Source organism: Pempheris klunzingeri, chromosome 17, assembly GCF_042242105.1.
Source record: "Pempheris klunzingeri isolate RE-2024b chromosome 17, fPemKlu1.hap1, whole genome shotgun sequence".
Classification (NCBI taxonomy): Eukaryota; Metazoa; Chordata; class Actinopteri; order Acropomatiformes; family Pempheridae; genus Pempheris; species Pempheris klunzingeri.
In genome coordinates, this window is record NC_092028.1 from 13,953,790 (window position 1) to 13,973,192 (window position 19,403).

The 19,403-nt window shown below is 41.2% G+C and overlaps 5 protein-coding genes across 6 annotated transcripts in view; 2 read left to right on the forward strand and 3 right to left on the reverse strand.

Annotated features, from left to right (window-relative positions):
- dhrs7b (dehydrogenase/reductase (SDR family) member 7B) overlaps positions 1-19,403 on the reverse strand; it is a 100,149-nt gene that overhangs the window by 58,321 nt on the left and 22,425 nt on the right. The window lies entirely within an intron of this gene.
- hspbp1 (HSPA (heat shock 70kDa) binding protein, cytoplasmic cochaperone 1) lies at positions 624-4,788 on the forward strand. The gene is made up of 8 exons (XM_070847749.1): positions 624-748; positions 1,102-1,232; positions 1,785-2,001; positions 2,161-2,385; positions 2,580-2,735; positions 3,857-3,953; positions 4,073-4,184; positions 4,502-4,788. The coding sequence occupies exons 2-8, from the start codon at positions 1,113-1,115 to the stop codon at positions 4,580-4,582; spliced, it is 1,008 nt and encodes a 335-aa protein (XP_070703850.1). The 5' UTR covers positions 624-748; positions 1,102-1,112; the 3' UTR covers positions 4,583-4,788.
- On the reverse strand, positions 5,249-6,629 carry tmem86b (transmembrane protein 86B). The gene is made up of 3 exons (XM_070847750.1): positions 6,332-6,629; positions 5,931-6,174; positions 5,249-5,823 (listed from the first exon to the last, which is right to left on the reverse strand). The coding sequence occupies exons 1-3, from the start codon at positions 6,380-6,382 to the stop codon at positions 5,372-5,374; spliced, it is 747 nt and encodes a 248-aa protein (XP_070703851.1). The 5' UTR covers positions 6,383-6,629; the 3' UTR covers positions 5,249-5,371.
- On the forward strand, positions 7,330-10,508 carry aspdh (aspartate dehydrogenase domain containing). Of its 2 annotated transcripts, XM_070847586.1 has the most exons (8): positions 7,330-7,362; positions 7,479-7,565; positions 7,728-7,872; positions 8,008-8,092; positions 8,498-8,647; positions 8,838-9,061; positions 9,147-9,286; positions 10,345-10,508. In XM_070847586.1, exons 2-8 carry the CDS (start codon positions 7,511-7,513, stop codon positions 10,380-10,382), a joined length of 837 nt encoding a protein of 278 aa, XP_070703687.1. In that variant the 5' UTR covers positions 7,330-7,362; positions 7,479-7,510; the 3' UTR covers positions 10,383-10,508. The 2 variants fall into 2 exon arrangements, with proteins under 2 accessions (XP_070703687.1, XP_070703686.1); XM_070847585.1 differs by having other exon boundaries at positions 7,358-7,565.
- On the reverse strand, positions 10,565-19,115 carry gys1 (glycogen synthase 1 (muscle)). Its single transcript, XM_070847583.1, has 16 exons — positions 19,008-19,115; positions 16,723-16,841; positions 16,344-16,525; positions 15,268-15,459; positions 14,835-15,020; positions 14,453-14,597; positions 14,200-14,317; positions 13,921-14,041; positions 13,696-13,802; positions 13,417-13,476; positions 12,942-13,134; positions 12,724-12,850; positions 12,536-12,631; positions 12,278-12,441; positions 12,110-12,190; positions 10,565-11,957 (listed from the first exon to the last, which is right to left on the reverse strand). The coding sequence occupies exons 2-16, from the start codon at positions 16,838-16,840 to the stop codon at positions 11,712-11,714; spliced, it is 2,136 nt and encodes a 711-aa protein (XP_070703684.1). The 5' UTR covers position 16,841; positions 19,008-19,115; the 3' UTR covers positions 10,565-11,711.

Sequence of the window (19,403 nt, forward strand, 5' to 3'; positions counted from 1 at the left end):
TATAAAAAGATAAAATCCATCCAAAAACCATCTTTGAATAAGAGAAACCTTCCAACTGCAGGTTTAATAGTAAGAGATAATGGACAAATGATAATATATTAGACCAGTTTAGTTCGTTTTTTAAATTACGAGTTATGTTGGAGGATTTTTTTTTTCTTACTTGTCATTCATCTAACAAATTTATTGTTACCCAATGAGAAAGAGATGAGACCTAAGTACTACATAGTTTGTTCTATTTATCGGGTGTGAGTCATATATTAAAACATGTACAAAATCACATATATTGAAACAGTATTCTACATGAAATACCTTATAGTACAAATATAATGCGATACTTCTCTCACTTTTACTGATACTCTCTGAACGTCGCGCACGTAAACGTCGCTAGTTTACCCTAAATACGCTAATACTGTGGAGTTTACTTCTATGTCTTTTTCATACAAATATCACATTACTGGCAGTTTTACAATGTTATAATTTGGAAGTACTGAATCGGCGTAGAAAAAAAAAGTGAGGACTTAAATGGCTTTGAGGTGAGAGAGGAGTAGGGCGAAAATCTTTGCTTGCCTTTTTTTTTTCAAGGTTTACGGTAAAGCATGGCAGCCTCCTGACCACCAGTGAGCTCAGCTAGCTAGAATGTTCTCGTGCTTTCATATTTCTGTGTCTTAAAGGGGAGTTAGCGTGTTTGGAGCACAAGAAATAACCGTGGCTCTAATTATTCACCTCGTTTCATAGGACTTTTGAAAAGGTAAGTTAAAACTGATTAATAAGACTTATTTTGTCAACGAGATTCAATGTTAGCCGTAGCTAAAGTCTGTAGCCAGGTGTGTTCAGATATGGTTATGTTGTGCTGCTGTGTTTCTGTAATTAGTTTAGTGTTTAGCTAAATTTTAGTGATGTAACGTTAATGAGCTGTTACTGCCAAACTAGAGGTAGTATCCGGGCAGTTTAGCATCTTTTAAGTACAATTAGGTTAAGCACCGTATAAAGTTAAAATCTGTCTGCTCTCTGTGTTGGGGATTCAGATCCTCAGGTTCTGTCCACTACTGCTGCACATCATCCCTGAAATCCAGCTGTCCTTGTCTTGTTTTTCCCCTTCAGCTGTGTACAAAATGGCTGAAGACAGACAGAATAGGAGATATCCCCAGAACCTCCAGGGGGTCCTGCAGCTGGCTGTGGATGCTGGATCAGCCGCAGAGGGACCTGCCCCTATTGAACCCATGTCAGAAGAGGTGAGTGTCTGGTATTTAGAAATGTCAAATGTAAGAGGCCATTGGGCACATACCCCAATACACTCAAACACCTTGTTGGGTCCAGACCCTCTGAATTAGTTCCCAGAGGTCAGGAGAACAATCTCTCGATGATGATGATGATGATGATGATGATGATGATGATGATGATGAGATAAGTGAGGAACATGTGCTGTTTACATTACATGGTACTGTGGCTTTGAAACAAGCACACCTGAAATGGTTTAGTTTTGTTGATGTGCAATTAATCGGCAATTCACCATTAACTCACCATTTTAACCAGCTTCTCAGGGGTTATTCTAAATTGTAACCCCTCTCTCAAGTCCATTTGTGCTCAGTTCAGGTACTCTGCTGCCCTTTTGGATTTATTGTGTGCTTTGTGCTATGTTTTAAAAGCATAGGTCCATCTTAGGTTTGCATAAAACAATAATGGTGGCATTCTTTTTTTTTGGTTAGTACAAGTTTGGACCTATGAAGACCCACCTTGCATCCAAGCTAATTGAGAAACATTCTTGCTCTCTTTCGTTGTTACAGAGGAAAATATGGCTGAGAGAAGCTCTTGCAGACGTCTGCAGAGGGCAGATGGATGAAGTGGAGCAGATGAAGCAATGCTTGGCTGTCTTGCAAAAAGATGGATTGAGCCCAAAGGAGGGAGGAGGAGAGGAGGAGAGAGATGACGAGGATGAAGATGAGCGCGAATCAGCCTTTGAGATGCTTTCAGAATTGTGTGAGAACCTGGACAATGCAAGAGGTTTGTAATCAATGGTATTGGAGTTGATATTTTCCAAGCAAGTCTGTATAGATCAGGTGTTAGCCTGTACCTAGAGCCATTAACTAGATAGCGGCTATGGATAAAAGTACTATTTACTGACTCTTTCTTGACTGTGTCCCCTTTTCCTCCGCTTCACAGACTGGATGATTCTTGGTGGACTGGAATTGTGTCTCACCCAGTATCTGTGTCACACCCAAAGTGGACTGAGGTGGCGTGCTGCCGAGCTCATTGCTTCTTGTGCCCAGAACATGCCGCAGGTGCAGATCCACTTGCTTAGCATCGGGGCGCTTCCAAAACTGCTGCAGCTGACAGACTCAGACCCCAACCCCACCGTCAGAGTAAAAGCCCTTTACGCTGTGTCATGTGAGTATCAAAGAGGGCGCTGCAAAAATTCACTATAAAATAAAATAAAATACCAAGAGTGTGTACTGTAAACAAAGAGTTAATATAAAACAGTTACACTAGATTGCAATGCTGCTTGTATTCGTGTTGCTTGGCATTTGGTACACAGTACACCTCAGAACAAAGCAGTAACTGTACCCACGATGTAACTTTAGGTCTGGTCCGAGAGCAGGAAGCAGGACTCCAGGCATTCTTGTCCCACGATGGCTTCTCAGTGCTGATGCGAGGCATGCAGTCGGGGAACGAGAAGCTCAGGACCAAGTCGGCATTCCTTCTGCTCAACCTGCTGACGTCACACCCCGAACAGAAAGGTACGAATGAGAGAGACATTTGAACAGGACATTCAGATAATTTTGTGATGCTGCACTACTCCAGTTTGTTTGAGGTTAAACAGCTCCTCAACGCTAGTGGAAGACAAGTTTGGGATATGTTGCCATCTTTTAATGAGTTAATAGTTTGTAGTGTAAAACAATTAAATGTGAATTGAAATGAGGAAAGGAAATAAAATTCATTGCAGCTTTAAACCATTTTACAGTATCTAATTATAAAAATATAAAAAACAGTATCATCACCTATTACATCTAATGTAAGTTACAATGACATCATTACAGTTACGACATCACAAGTGCTCCACCACCATCACAATGACATCACTGGAATTCTACATTAACTGGATTTTTACTTTTGCTCCCAGTGACATCACCAGTGTTTTACTGCCATCTCTAAGCTTTCAGAAATATCACGAGGGCTCAACTGCAGCTCATGATGACATCAGTAGTTCTAAAGTAGTAAAGTTATGACATCAGAGGCACTCTACTCTAGGTCACATTGACATCACCCCCAGTGACATCACAGTGTTCTACTTTCATTCTGAGTAACATAACTTGTGCTCCACTGTTATATAGTGCCATCAGTAGTAAGTAATATCACGATGGCTCTACTATAGTTCTTAATAACATCAAGTTTTAAAGGTGACATCACTGGAGTTATGACATCATTAGCGTTCTACTGTTGCTCAATATGGTTGATCTGGTTGAATGGATTCAAAAATGTCCAAACTGTTAATGTAATTAGACGAGATTCAGTTGAGCCACAACACATTTATTAGTTTGGATGTTAAACTAGGGCATCCCGGAACGATCCATTCCTATGTCCGCTTTCTGCTCTAATCCCCCCCAGTTAGGTGTAAATGTGGCTTATTGATCATTTATAATATATTCAAAATTTCTTCTGTTGTTGTTGCTCTAAAGCTAAAGAAAAATGGGAATGCTCCTTTATCATGGTTTCAGTCATCATGGTCGTCCTCTCAGTCAACCTTTTGCTCTGCTAAATATGTTGATACTAACAGTGTGAAGTTGCTTCCTGTCTGAACTGTTTCTGGGACTTTGATCCATTTTGGGTTTGGCGTATATCTGTTTCCTCTTTCCTGCAGACGCAGTTGTCTCTATGGGTATGGTACAACAGCTGGTGTTTGTTCTCCGCACACCACACTCCCCTTTCCATGAACATGTGCTTGGCGCCCTTTGCTGGTAAGAAACACTCTCTACCTCTCTACTCTGTCTCTACTTTTTTGAGGATTCACAAGTAGACATTAATTTATGGTCCACATTAGTAATTATACCTTTTTGCGTTTCTGATGTCTGCCTAGTCTGGTGGAAGACTGTCCACAGGGTCTCAAAGACTGCAGGGATCCTGCTCTTGGTCTGGAGGTGTTACTCAGGCAGCGCTCCAGAGAGCTCCAAGGAAAAGAAGAGAGTCAGGTAATATTTATGTCTTTGAGCCAGAGGGTAATGATGGTAAAACTGGGTTCAAGTATTTTGATTGGGAAGAACTGATTGAATTTTGATGGTCAAAGGTCAAGGTCTCTGTGACCTCACAAAACATGCTTTTGGCCACAACTCAATCGTATTCATACACAAATTAAATAATTATGACAATTGAAATTTCACACAATTATGAAATTTCATGACATTTTATATCCAAGTCCAATCAATTATATTCATATCCACCTACATCACAAATCCAAAATTTGCCTCAAGAGGCTTCACTTTTAATGTCAAATTTTCGTTTCCAACAGGAAGAACTGGACTTCTGTGAGTCTTTGAGGGTTGCGTGTTTCCATAGGCAGCAGTCAGATGACAATGGGATGGATCGCTGAAGTTTGATTTACCTCACCTGTTTTGGTATCAGTGTGCAAAGATGTAACAGAACATTCATGATCTGTTTCATGGATGTTAAGCAACATTTTTGTCTGTTACGACAGATGTCAATATTTTGCATGTAATCCAGGAGCTGGATTTTTCTGTGTAAATAACTATTAATGTATAAAAATACTTTTTAAAGTCAACTGCTATTTTAGTCCAGTTTTCAGTTCTTCATATCTTTAATGTAATAACAAACATCTCCACCACAGGTTATATGTAATTAGAATTGTTAATGTGTCATCACACTGTTAATTTGCGTCGGAAGTTTCATTTTAACTTTCTTGTTTATTGAAACATGACTCAAGATTATGGACAGCATTGTTTTATTTTTACACCATATGTATTTATTAACAAACAATACAAATGTGAGTTTTATTTATATACATATTATGACCAGCTAACAAGTGGAAAACATTACCAATACATGAAAAATCTACACATAAAGATGGATGTCACTGATTAACATATTTTCACAAATAACAAAACCCACATATCATTCTAAATTGATATTAGTGTCTTTCGGCCTTGTTTGTAGACTACTATGATCATTGAAATATCAAATACAAATTGGAAACGAATGCTAAGATATCTTGACTTGCAACTTTCCTTGATCTTTTCCTGTACTCAGTGGGTTTATACTAAATACTTCAAGATGTACAAGAAGCATTAAAGGAAGGTGTGGGTTTTTTTTTACCAGAGTGAGGGAGATTCATCAGACTTTTGGGATGTCACAGGGATGCTGTTTAGGACCTCTTCCATTTTGCAAAGTCGTCTTTGTTCTCCACTGCCTTTACATCACCAACAGCTATTAGTAACTGTGCCAAATAATATGTTACCATGACAATAATGTGACCGTGCTTCATTGGTGGTGTCACCTCGAAAACTTGCAGAGCCAGTGACATGTCAGACACCATGAAGAACAGACTTCCTAACAGTGTCGCTGCATGGCGGGTTCTGATGGCTAATGCCCCCATTAAAGTAATTAAAGCAACGTAGACCCCCACAGCTGGAATTATCACATCTGAGTCTGGCGCCTTCTGCAGGAATGGATAAAGGTAGACGTAGAAACCTCCTCCCACCATGACCAGGATGATATATAGAAAACGGTTCAAGGATGAAGAGGAATCTACTGAATATCGACTGGAGATGAAGGTGATTGAATACAGCAGATGAGCCACAGCAAATGCACCCATTCCTGAAACAGATGTGTGAGATGTTAAGGACGTACAAATGAAAATGTATGAATTAATTTATTGTGTCTTTGAAATGTTTGCTTCAGTCACGTATACACAAGGCTCTTACCGTGCAGAAAAAGCTCAGGCCATACCAGACAACAGTCACCAATAGCAGAAAAGACCAGTCCTCCCACCACACCCAGGACACTCTGACCTCTGTTCCAGCTCAGCACTGCCACAGCCAATAGGAGGGTTGGTGCTGATTTGACACCTGCAGACATGATGGACGCGGGCAAGTCAGGAGTCCACAGGTAGAAGTACAGAGCTGCAGACAGAAAGAAAGGCGAGAGAGAAAAAAGGAGAGCGCAGGACTGATAGACAGGGAGAAACAGAAAGAGAAGACATGTAATTACAGGAGTGGACTGAAATTTTGATTTTAGACAATTTCATCTTTTCCACATGGTGAAAGTTGCAATAAGTTCCAACTAAACTATCAGCTAATGATTGTAAAAAACAATTTTTCAGTACCATATTTCTCCTTTGCCGCCTGTCATAGGCATCTGTGTCAAGGATGTCCATCCTCTCAGTCAGCAGATGTGAGTGCCAGCAGGTGAACCTGTCCCGTTAGGTACCTTCTAACTTCTTTGGCCTCTGCAATTATGCCTTTATCGTCTAGTTTACCAACACGTATAATCCTCAGATGTTCTCCTCTTGTTCTCCCGTCCCTCCGTCTCAAATTTCTGCAGCGTCTCTCTCTGTTGGTATGTCACCGTACTGAACTTTGGACTAAACTTGCCGTCTGATTTCACTCTGATAATCAATGTTCTCCCTGTTTTGAGTTCTCATGAACAAACAGCTGACCTTTGACCTCTTCAGCAGGAATATATTGGTGACATCAACACATAGGGGGCAAAGTTGAATTAGTAGTAAACTCATATATGCCAAAGGTTGCTTTCTATCTTTACAGGTGAACTTCTACTGATTGTTGGTAATGACAAAGTAATTGTGTGAAAATGGCCACATTATTACCAGAGAGGGAAATACTTTGAATCATTTGTCTAAATTTTGTGGGTGATGCAAAATGAATCTCCACAACAACTATGACAAGAGACAGAAATACTTCTGATGGGGTCACTAGATGTCAAGAAAAGAGATTCACATTGCATTGTTTGAGTTCACTAGATGGCCACAGTGCTTTGGATTTCAAAAAGACAAGGACTACACTACTTTAGATTATAACAAAAGAAGCAACTGTCCAGAGCTAAAGATACAAGAGCAATATACATATAGATGAAACACATCTAAACAAACATGTTACTTTGTGGATGCCAGACAAATAAGGAAATCTAAACATTTGAACAGTATAGTTCTTTATTGCACTTTACAAGAAATTCTGAATACATCTGAAACTGAAATTGTTTAAATGAAGGAGGAGCTAACAATCATTAACTATGGCCTCCCGCAGTCAAACTTTGTACCCTACATGCTCACAATTCCTGAAGTCGTGGGCCAGTTGTTGTGCTTCAAGCTGAGGGACGCACAGCTCTGGCGATTACCTGGTGAGTAGAGCAATAAATAGTATGTGTTATATTGGACAAGAAGAGATTGTGGAGGATCAGATAGGAAGTAAGGTCAAAAGCAGACATGTATGTGTCTGTATTGGTTTGTGTTGCAGGTGAAAGGTTTGGGCTATTCTGAGCACAGGACATGGCAACCAGCTCTTCCCCCCTGAGGGTTGGAGTTGTAGGATATGGACATCTAGGTCTGAACTCCCACTTCCAAGCTCCAGATACACTTTCTGACATACATCCTAATAGCAGATTAAATGTACTGATCTAATATAATTTTTTTGTCACAATGTATGGTATGGTACATTTCTTACTCTGTGTGTGTGTGTGTGTGTGTGTGTGTGTGTGTGCTTCAGGGCAGTATCTGGTGGAGAGGATCCTTAGAGATGGATCTGCTCTTGGTCTAACTCTGGCTTTCGTTTGGAACAGAAATTTGGACAAGCTCAGAGGTTTATTTCCTGATGAACTCATACTTGGTGATCTATCATCCTTTGCAGACAGGTGCAAGCGCACACATGAGTAATATAAACCCACATGCAAAACTCAGTATAAGCATCTTATGTTACCACTGTGTTACCAAGGACAACATGCACATTGTGTTCTATGACATCACTCAGTGATCACTGTGTTTTACAGACGATGTGATGTGATCGTAGAGGTTTGCCATCCGCAGATAGTGAAAGAATTTGGGATTCACTTCCTGTCTCATTCCCATTTCATGGTGAGATTCTCCTCCGTTTGTATGGGAGGTGTGCTATTTTGAGGATTTTTTCTACTCTCACTGCTTTGACTGTTTCAAACCATACGAATATAGAGAGGGATAGATCATACTGGATAACAAGTCTAAAACATATAAGAAATGAGGTGTGTTTTATTTATTTAACTGGTCTGTTCTAAAGAGGAGATTCAGCTATAGTCTTTTTGGTTTTCTTTATTTTAGAGATTATCAATATGTTTGACTTGATGATTTTTGGTTTGCGGCCTCCAACAGACATGTTAAATCGCTGGTCAGAAATGCTGGCATGCATTTCTGCTTTAAACTGATGCATAATTACGTGCTTTGTTTCACTGTTCTTTAAAGACTTAAGGCATCCTCTTTTGCGTGTCTTTTGTCTCCTCCTCTCAGGTTGGCTCTCCCTCTGCCCTCTCTGATCCTGATCTGAACCAGAAGCTGCGTCAGGCAGCTCAGCAGTCTGGTAGGACACTCTATGTCCCCAGTGGTGCATTATGGGGAGGCCAGGACATCCAGAGGTTGAATGATAGTGGCACCTTGAAGGTAATAAAGAAATCTGACTTATGCTATATCAGTTATTTGATCATTAAACCAGGAAAATGGAAGGTTGAGTCTTTTTTCCATTTGGATTATTCCATTATTTACCATTTTTAGTTCATTCACTTATGAATGTCTTCTGGTAAACCCTATGTGCTCTATTCAAACCCTGTTCCATCTCTTAACCTGTTTTTAGGCTTTGTTTATAAGAATGTCCAAGCATCCATCCTGTTTCCGGCTAACAGGAGATGTCCTCTCTGATTGGACGGAGGACGAGGGCAGACATGTTTTGTTCAGAGGCTCCGTGGCAGAGTTGTGCCCACTTGCTCCAAACAATGTTAACACCATGGCGGCGGCAGCAGTGGCAGCAGGAACACTCGGTTTTACTGGCGTTCAGGGAGAGATTGTGTCTGACACAGCGTGAGTCTTTCTAAAAATCTGATTCACCTGTTGCAGCCTCTCATATCTGCTTGTATTGCACTCGTCATATCTCTTTGTCCCCTAGGTTAAGTGACTACCATGTGGTGGAAGTGGAGGTGACTGGGCCTGATGGCTTCTTAGTACACACAGTCAGGAGGAATCCAGCCAAACTTGGAGCTGTAACGGGCAGCGCAACGTACAACTCCTTCTGGAATAGTTTACTTGGTGAGTCCTGCAAGGTTCCCAAACACTTCCTCAAACATCCTGATTGATCCTGCCAGCTATCTACCCGCAGTGGTGGAAGAAGTACTCAGATCCTTTACTTAAGAGAAAGTATCGATCTAAAAATACTCCATTACAAGTCAAAGTCCTGCATTCAGTCCTGATATATAATTATATGTCACATGATAAAATGTTGTTAATACTGATGCATTAATTCACCATTAGCATTTTACTAGTGTATCTGGGTCGAACTAGTTTTACAGCAACTTCTGTATATCCAGTAGGTAGTTTGGTCCAGATGTTCCCTACCTGGACAGTCTGCAACAAAAGGCCCACTAGAAAAATCGGAGGGGTGTGAGATGATTAATGGGGTTAGAGAGAAGAAAAATGTTCTGCCACAACGATTTGTATGGACTCTGGCTTTTTTGTTAAATAGTGGATAATGGACCTTAAGCAATTATTTATGAAATAATATAAGAAGCTTTGGGTTGGAATTTCTATTTGTTGGAACTGCTAACAACTCAAGTAGACATTTGAAATGTGACATGGGGCCTCAACAACACAAGCAAAAAGGATTACAGTACAAAGGTTGTACTGTATAAACTTATCACATCTTTTTCATACAAAATCTTAATTTGAAAAGTATCTAGTAACTACAGCTGTCAGTTTAATGTAGTGCAGTAAAATAACAATATTTTAAAGTGTCCCCACACTTTGGGAGTTAAAGCGGTGACCATGTTTGTATTCTTTCTCCTCCTCATTTCGTGTACTCTCTTTAATGTCTGTCATAAAAAGGCTTAAATATGCCAAAAAAGTAAAATATTCCAAAATTAAAATACTTCAAAAGTACAAGATTTTAAAGCTGTACATATGTATAATACTTGAGTAAATGCCCTGTGTTACTTCCTACCACTGTCTACTGGAGAGCCTGTTGGAAACAATGATGTAATTAATATCTAACAAAACAACAATTTAGATCAAAATCAGAGAAAAGATTAGTGTGCAAACCAGTGATTATTTGTAAATTCTGTTTTTATCCGTCATATTTTTTTTTCTTACAGTTTGCAAAGGTCATGGAGGCCGAGTGTACTTGTGCTAAAGCGGATGCCTGATTAACTACGACACAGACAGAAGACTCACTGTATTGTGGATATTGTGTGGATGGTGTCACTGGATCAGTATGTTACTGAGAAACCTTGAATATTTGTGTTCCAATAAACTGCAAGCATACAAAGAAAAAAAAAAAAGAGTCAGTTATCATTCATAAAGCACTACTAGGTATACATACATATTTAAACTTTATTATAAGTTCATCTGGTGCAAGATTGTAACAAGTAATAAAACTCTTACAAGGAGTGTGAGTCCACACCTGGTAAAACCATTTTTCTTCTTTCATAACAAATAGTAAAGACATACTCTTCCCTTTCTCTTATGTCGTCTCCCATCGCTCTCTCGCCTTAGTTTCTTTCACAAATAAATACTTACTGAAACAGGGAAGCCCAGATATAACCACCTCCACACAAACACACACACACACAATGACTGATAAAACGGAGTGTGACGTTATTTGAGGATGATTGTCACTGAAAGGCTGTGATAAAATAAGGCAAAGAAACATGCAACAATATTCTCAAACTGAGAGGACTGACAGCTTTTTTTTTTCTGATGCTATTTGTTGTTGCGGTGTGTGTTTCTACATTTAATTTCCATCCTGGGAAGGTTTGTAGTAAACAAGGCATTTGCAAGAAAAGAAGAAAATGCTATAAAAAAGGTGGACAGTTGAGTTTGACGCATCATCACACTTTGAAGCCAAACACAAGTAAAAAGAACGGGTGCTCTTTGTGGGTACTCACAGCATCTTTACATGGACTTTTTTTTTTTTTTAAACTAGGATAGAAATAGCTGATCCTGCTTTGAATAAATCTAAATATAAGATGACATGCTGGTAAAAAGGAGGGTTATGTTGTTTTCCCTGCTCTGACCCACCTTTGAATCAAGTATAAAAACCCCTCCAGAGACTCATAATAATCCTGTTATTTTTTCATTGCTTTAGACCTATGTTATCCAGTGTTAGTACACTACAAAAACCAGCAATCCTGATTTGTTTGCCATGTTGAGCTGTCGTTTAGCCCTTTCTAGCTGCTGCATTTACTCCACAAAGCAAACCACTGGTAGCGCTGCTGGTGTAACTGAAACAATACCAAAACATATCAAACTGACAGATATCTTTAAAAATTCTGAGGTACACACAGGTTGGGAAGACAGTGACAGTGAGGCAATTTTTCACAACAAGCCGATATTAAATTTATCAATCGCATTCAAACAACTGCACTCATTTACAAAGTTTGTGTGTACATGGATGACTTTAACGATTCCCACAAATAAAGTTTTACTAGTGAGGTTTTGCATGTATGTGCGTGTTGATGTCTCAGTTTTTCTCGCTTGTGACACCATCGCTGTTCCCATTGGCCCCATGGACAGCAGAAGACCTGTTTTTGAATGGCAGGGCATAGGGCTGGCGGATGTTCACTCGATCCTTCTCTGCCTCCAGATCCTCGTCATAGCGTTCGTCTTCGTCGTTGTCCTCAGCCTCGCTGTGGTGAGGGGAGGAGTGGCGGGACAGAGCTGGAGATGGCGGCACAGAGGCTGGACGTGGGTAACGGAAACCTGAGGCCTGAAGACAAGAACCAAAAAGTCTCAGAATCTGAAATAGTGACTGGACGTGTAAAACGTTCACCTCCGTGACTGCAGAGATCACATTAAATAACAATTAAAGGAGGTGAAGCCTCAGCACATCTCCCATCCAAAGACACACAATCAACTTACTGAGGTGGGCTCCTGAAGTTCATACATGTAGGTGTCAGGGAAGGCTTTAGCCAGAGCCATATGACGGGCAGATACATAATACTAGTGCAGAACACAAGAAAAAACAAAGTTAATTCATCCATAAGTTGTTACATGAACAAAATTAGTCCTTGACGTTTGCTATCTCACCCTGCCGAGGTATCTCCAGTCCAAAAGTTCGCTGAGACGCTCAGTGCGGTTCCTCTGGATGATCCGCTGGCGCCGGCTCTGCTTGCAGAACTGGAACAGGAAGGAGGTGAGCTGGTTACATGACTCGTCGACCCCCCGAAACCGCCGGTCCAGGATGTAAATACCTGCACAAAGAAACAGCACGGTGCGAACAGAACATTCAGTATTCCTCCGTATCTTTTTAAAGAGAAAATAACAGATAAAGTATGAGAAACACACCATATGCTGAGGGGTCTGCTATGTGTTCCTCCATGAAACAGCCAAAGCCTGAGAGGTTGGTTGAGATTGATGGAATTCCCATGACTGTGCACTCAGCTGACGGAGACAGAAACAGTAAGTTAACATTTTAATATGATACAGAATACCTGCAAACATAAATGCACCATGTTAGCATGCCTAAATCTTACCTGGTGTGTAGCCCCAAGGCTCATAGTAAGAGGGGAAAACGCCAAGGTGGCAGCCTCTTACAAATTCCTCATAATCCATTGGAAGTAGAGGAGAAGTGGACGAAAGGAACTCTGGATGGAAGATAATCTACAGACGGGAGAAGCCATTCATTACCAGAGTCAGATATAGTATTCACTGTAGTGAGCAGCAAACTGTAACTCCCAATGAACTGACATACCTTGACACGGTCAGCAGAGCTGTTGAAAAGGCCGATTCGGCGCACACAGTTAAGGATGGGGTCGCTGCTGTCCTCCAGCATGTTGTGGGTGCAGATTGGAGGCTGGCACTGTCTTTGTGTCGCAAAGATGGCGCGCTTCATTATGGTGAAATCCTCTTTGTCCAGCATCTTCGACACATCTGGCAGCTGCCCACTGGTGAAAGCAGCTTGTTATAGACTTACAGGAAACTTGTAAAATCATAAGTTTGATTAGCTGGGACCACAGTTGTAAGACGCGTTTTTGGGGTTACAGTAGAATATTTATTTACATGAATAAACTCTGCCAGGCTGTTTTAATCTACATATTGTGCAGAGTTAGAATCTATGAATATTAAGCAGGCTGTGTCTTATTTTCTTCATACTTATTTGATGGTGTTATAAGACAGGTCAATGCAACATCTTTCATGAAGTTGAAAGTAGGAAGTAGTCAACTTACATTAGAAGTGACTCATAAAGTTTCTTTCCGAAGCGCTCCTTCACAGTCTGAGCAGTATCCCTGTTGGGATAAAAATAAAGACAATACAAGTACAGTAAAAAAAAACAACAAAAAAAACAAACTACAAACACTTTTCCAAGCTGAAGTCAAGGCGTCTGATGGCTAAGAGACATCAAATTGTGTCTCAGTATGGATGAGTGTAGCACTTTGTCAGGCTCTTTTTAGTTAGATACTTCCATCTTGATGTTTCACCTTGTTCAACATAAGGAGAAACCTCACCAGAGCTGTTTCCTGACCGCTTGACCCTTCAAGGTCTCCACGTTGAAGTTGTTTGTCCGAGCTGGCATGATGAAGAATGCAATAACGGTCACATCACTGTGATTAACCTGCAAATGGCGGACCGTGCAGGAATATGGAGTTACATTTTTACACCTAGGATTTCCTTCCACTTTCTCCCACAATCACTTGAATACATGTGAAACAACTACACTAACACACACTTACTCTCAGTAGATAGTTGAGTCTGGCTAAAGCTTCCAAGAAGAGGTCAGCTCCTTTGTTGGAGAACTCGTACCTTCCCGCGATGAAGAGGAACAAACACTTGTCCAGGTTAAAGTCAAGGTGCCTGAAGGTGAAACCAAACGTGACACAAGAGCTGGATGAGTGTAACACTTTTTACACAATTTACACATTAGGTATATAGTAAATAATGAATATAGAGTGCTATATTTTTTGACTGTGCTGTAAATGCTGTGATGTGCGTTGGTAGGGTCTATGTCTGACCCGTAGAAGTGTCCCCTGACGAACTCCTGAATCCGATTTTTGCTCTGAGCATGAAGGTTTTGAAATTCGTGAACGGCGGAGAACTTCTTCACGTTGAGCCCGTTGGGAGTGAGAATGTCTGTGTGTGATGGGAGAGATTAAATGCAAACCAGAAGCAGAGAGACAGAGATACCAGTTTTAAAAAAAGCATCTAATTCACTGGGTAGCATCAAGGAAGTTCCTAAATTTCTCACACAAGTTAACTTCCACACACCTGGTTTCCTCTTGAGCAGGAACTCTGCCTCAATGGCTGTAATCTGGGACACAGTGGTGAAGACGTGGGCGCAGTGAGCAGCCGCCCGCTCCAAACAGTAGCGGTGGTAGATCTGTCTGTCGCCTGCTTCTTTATCCACGTTGAACTGAATGTATCACAACGAGGAGAGAGAGTGAACAATGAATGGTTTGTTAAATATGTAATCTGTTAAATCTTTAGTGATAAAAAAATCTGACTGGTTATGCATTTGTTTTTAATTTATCTAGAGAAAAAAGTCAACTTGAATGGCCTTGTGTGTGTTTTGTTACATTCCTGTGTAATACAATGTATGAGGGTACACGCACACACACACACACACACACACACACACACACACACACACCTCTCCAAGCTTGTTATAGAAGTCCACATTTCCAGCACACAGGTATCGTCCCAGCAGTGTGGCGTGAGTGGTGAAAATGGTTGCGATGGGCAGCTGCCTTTGTCTACACAACACCAGGCCCAGGCCGGCCAACCACTCATGGAAATGGGCCACGACGTGTGGAGGCTCCTCACACTGGGCAGCGTACTGTGATGAAGGAGAAAATAGCGTCAATACAGGATACACACATACACACCGACATGCATTCAAACACAGACAGCCTTTTCAGACTTTTAAAGATAATCTATCCTCTTTCTGCACATAAACAAGTAGGATGCTGCTGCTCCTTTTGGCACTTCAGATGCAACATTTTACATTCTTTACAAATTAATAATGATTAATAGTTTTCAGAAATTGTTGTTGTTTGTCAGTACGCCTAGTGTGAGCTACTGACCTCTCCCAGAAGCCAGGCAGTCAGGAAGCCAAACAGCACGGCATCATTGGCCTCACGGTCGAACCACGGCACGCCGATGTCACAAAACTCCCACAGCTCGCTTTTCCACGTGTCCAGAGACCAGGCGGTGAACCCAACATCAATCAGAACAACATAAGGACTGCCCTCGATAAGCCACCGCCCAAAGTAGACCTGGAGGAAAATAGGAAAAGGGCGAGACAAGGGGAAATTATTTTAATTCTTCATGCCACACACCACCCATGAATGAGAGCATATTCTTTTGAATTTTTACAATAATTATTTTAAGTGATTTTCATTTCAACATGATGACAGCAACATCAACTCCTACTTTTTGTTTAATGCATTAATCACCTGTTTACTTATACCATATTTTTATATGTGGCAAAATGAGTCCTACTGTCTTCCTAGTACAAAAAAAAAAACATATTCCAAGATTAATCTTGATGAAGTTTCTGACATAGAGTCACAATCAAAATATGTCACACTATTAGTTTAGTTTTAAAAATATGTTTTCAGACAAACCGACTGTGCTCTGGTGCTGGTTTGTCGAGAACTTAAAAGCAGTGCGATTTAAGGTGAGACAGATTGGCTTCGTTGAAAAAAAAAAAAACGCTGCACTATCCCTTTAAAAACAGTTCCACTACCACTCTGAGCCTTGACCCATAATTCCACAGCACTCCTAGAGTGACACAGCACAAAGCATTAAAAGTATCACACACACACACACACACACACACTGACAGTCATCTATTTCTGGAGTGCATCTTTGAGAGAGAGGAGAGACAGAGAGACATTGATACAACCTCTAACCTTTGCGGGGAAATGTCACGGGGTTTAGAGATGTGGTCAGGGACAGAAGGGCAGAGAGCGGGTGGGTCGGATATGAAAGAGGGGCAATCTCTAACTGGGTTTTTAAGTGCAGTGCATATTCACCATATTCATAAATCTCACTCTATAATCACTCCAACTATTTGTAGTAAGAGTGACTGTCCTTAAGTGGAACATACAGATTTAACTCAGAGGCGTGTGTGTTCACTGTGTATGTGTGGTAGTACCTTACACCCACTGGAGTTCATCTTGTCAATGGTTCTCTTCAGCGCGGGGTTGGTGGGCTCGATCAGCTCCACCTGAGTACGCACGTTGCTCTCCACGTAGGGGCCCACCAGGAAATAGTTCTCCCCCCATTCCTCTGAGGTCAGACGAGCTTTGGTCTGGATGACGGTGTAAATGCCTCCAACTTCACACATGCAGCAAACATGCCACACGTACGCACACAAAGTCGAGACAAAGATATAATGTGATATATACGTATGTACAGTATCAGGCATTATGGTGATAGATCTCTCTCACAGTTACAGTTTCCCTGAGGAAAATAACCTGTGTAAATAAACAGGATTAGAGGATACAGTGAAAACAGGATATACATTTACTTACCTTTATTAGCGACCTCCCAAGCAATTTCAAAAAGAACAGCATTCTCCAAATCAAATTCCTCATCCCACTCCTCAAGTCCGGACAGGGACGTGACAGATAGGCTGCGGGCCAGCGGCATGCTGGGTAAAAACAGAACACGCTAAGCTGAGATGGGAGCCCCTTACAACTTTGTATACACAGTGCATGACAGTCACTTAACTATCTTATTTACCAAAGGTCTCCTGAGGTGTGAGGAATTTACACCTTACATTGAAACCTGTTCTGTTTTCCTTTCTTTCCAAATTAATTTATGTAAGTTACTCTAAATAACAGGATCAGATAAATGTCTAGTGTGAATGACACATTTTTAAATAATGTAACTTTCTCTTGACCAACATTTCCCCTCAAAAGAAACCAGTATGTCATCAATGGACCACACATGCAGTTTCACAAACACTATTACATCATACTACTGTAACTTAAACAACCCTTTTAAACAATCCTCACTCTCTTTCTCTGATGATCCAAATTCTAGTCAAATATTTTTATGGTAACTTAAACTTGACCTTTGTTCCTTTAGGAAACCCTGGTCAAACACACAACATTGAGCAATATGGCTGCAACAAACATGTGCATGTGTGCGATAACGTGCCTACAGCATTTGTTCTGTTTATAACCTGGGATGGTCAAGTTTGCTCTGTGAAATTTGGATCTTTGCACATGCACTTCAAAGACCATACCTCTGTCAGTGCATCCTACTGCAACAGAAGAAGTTGAATTACTGGTCTAAAAAGCATAATTCAAAGAAGGGTGCATTCCAGCTGACTAAGTGTATGATGCACTGAAAATACAACTTTGTGTTCAGTTCCCGCTTGTAGAAATGTTGCAACCTGAGGGAGTGGCATGAGAAAGGATGCAGAGGCGAAGGAAGGCAATGAAAAAGGGCACGAATCAAGTATAAACTTGATTAAGCTGTTCACGACATGTCATGTGTTGTAATCGCGCTAAGTTGAAACATGAGAACAATGGAAAAAAAAAACGAGCCAGTGCACAAACACTGCGCTTCACATTGTCAAAGGAGAAATGCTGTTCCACCTGCGTACAAATCAACTTTGATGGTTTTTCTACACTGCTCACCAGAAATTTAATGTGTGTATATTCTACCAATGAGCTGATCCCAAATTCATAAATGGGTGTGCTGGACTGCCCCCAATAGCTGAAAGGGACACAAAAGACAATGACATGAGAAAAATCTGATACTGGCCATGCCCGATAAAGAGCCCAGATAAACCAGAGCATCAATCTGATAAAAAAAAGTGCTGTTCATTTTCTCAAAGACACTTTCCCTCATTTGCATAAAAACACTCTGCTTGGAATTATTATTAATGTGATTTTTCCACAAAATAAGCTCAATTACTTCATTAAAGGCTACTCCTTTCCTTTATCTGAAATTATGGAACTATGAATAAGCAAATATGCTTTTAATTGCCAAACTTAAACTGCCCCTCTCCTACTTACCTGTAAAGTCACTTTGCAGCGTATGAGCTGAGGTGTAAGTTTTCACAACACACTTGTGGAAGTTGCATATTCAACCTTGATTGATTTCACAGCTTAATCTAAGAGGGAAACTTTCGCCCTGCAGTGGCATGAATGTGAAAACAGTCATCTAGTTGTCAAGCAGACAAGTGAAGTAACAATGACAAAACACATTACTGAGCAGAGCGGGGCTTTGGAAGAGTCTATCTTATGGAACAGGAGGAGTTTTATAGTTTGATACTATATGGAGGCACACACACATAATCAAACCACCATCCTTATGCAGAGTTGAACTTGAACTGCTGTTCATTTCTTCTGGCACCCACTAGGATTCCCTCGGGCTCTCTGTGGGAACCCTCACCTGCCTGGGATACCACTTAATAATAATAACAATCACCATCATGCCCTTGTCCGTGACATATGTTAAAAAAAATGCACTGTCCATTAGGCCTACATGTCTGGCAAATCAAAAGAAGCCCCCCTCCGCTTGTCCCAAATCAGACTATGGAGGACGCACTGCACGCCCACAGACTAGAGGCGACAACAGCACCTTAAAACCTGGAAACAGACCTCCAGGCTCAACATGCACGCTGCTGTATGTATCGTCTCTGTTTTCTCACGACTTGTGGAGTGAACGTGACATCAGGCACCTTTTGCAAGCCAGCTGCGGAAACGCACAAAGGACACAGCGTCCCGATGCGCGTCTGCGTCCGATGAGGAAGTATTAGATTATTGTCATTATGGGGAATAAGAGACAGATGTGTACTCACCCTTCGTTTTTGTCCTAACTTCACGAGGATATACTACACATTGGCAGCTGTCGCAGTCAGTCCATAAAAAGCAAACCAGCTGAGAGAGAGGAAAAGGGGGGCGGCGGCCTCAGTTAAACGCCAGTGATTCACATTGGTTTGGTGCGTTTGCTGTCATCTGGAGGGACAGCACGCCCACAGCTTGCGATACAGGATGAAGGCTGGGTTGGTGGATGCGGGGTCCGTGGATTCACATTATTGATAAGCTTCACTCCCATTGGCCTCAGCCCCCTCTTTGTCACCGCCTCTGTGCACAACGTGACAGGAACTGGGCGTCTTCCTCAGCCCAGAGACGCCATTGGCTGAGGCGATGGTAAAAGGGGGCAGGAGTGGTTGGTGAATTATCATTTCATCCAC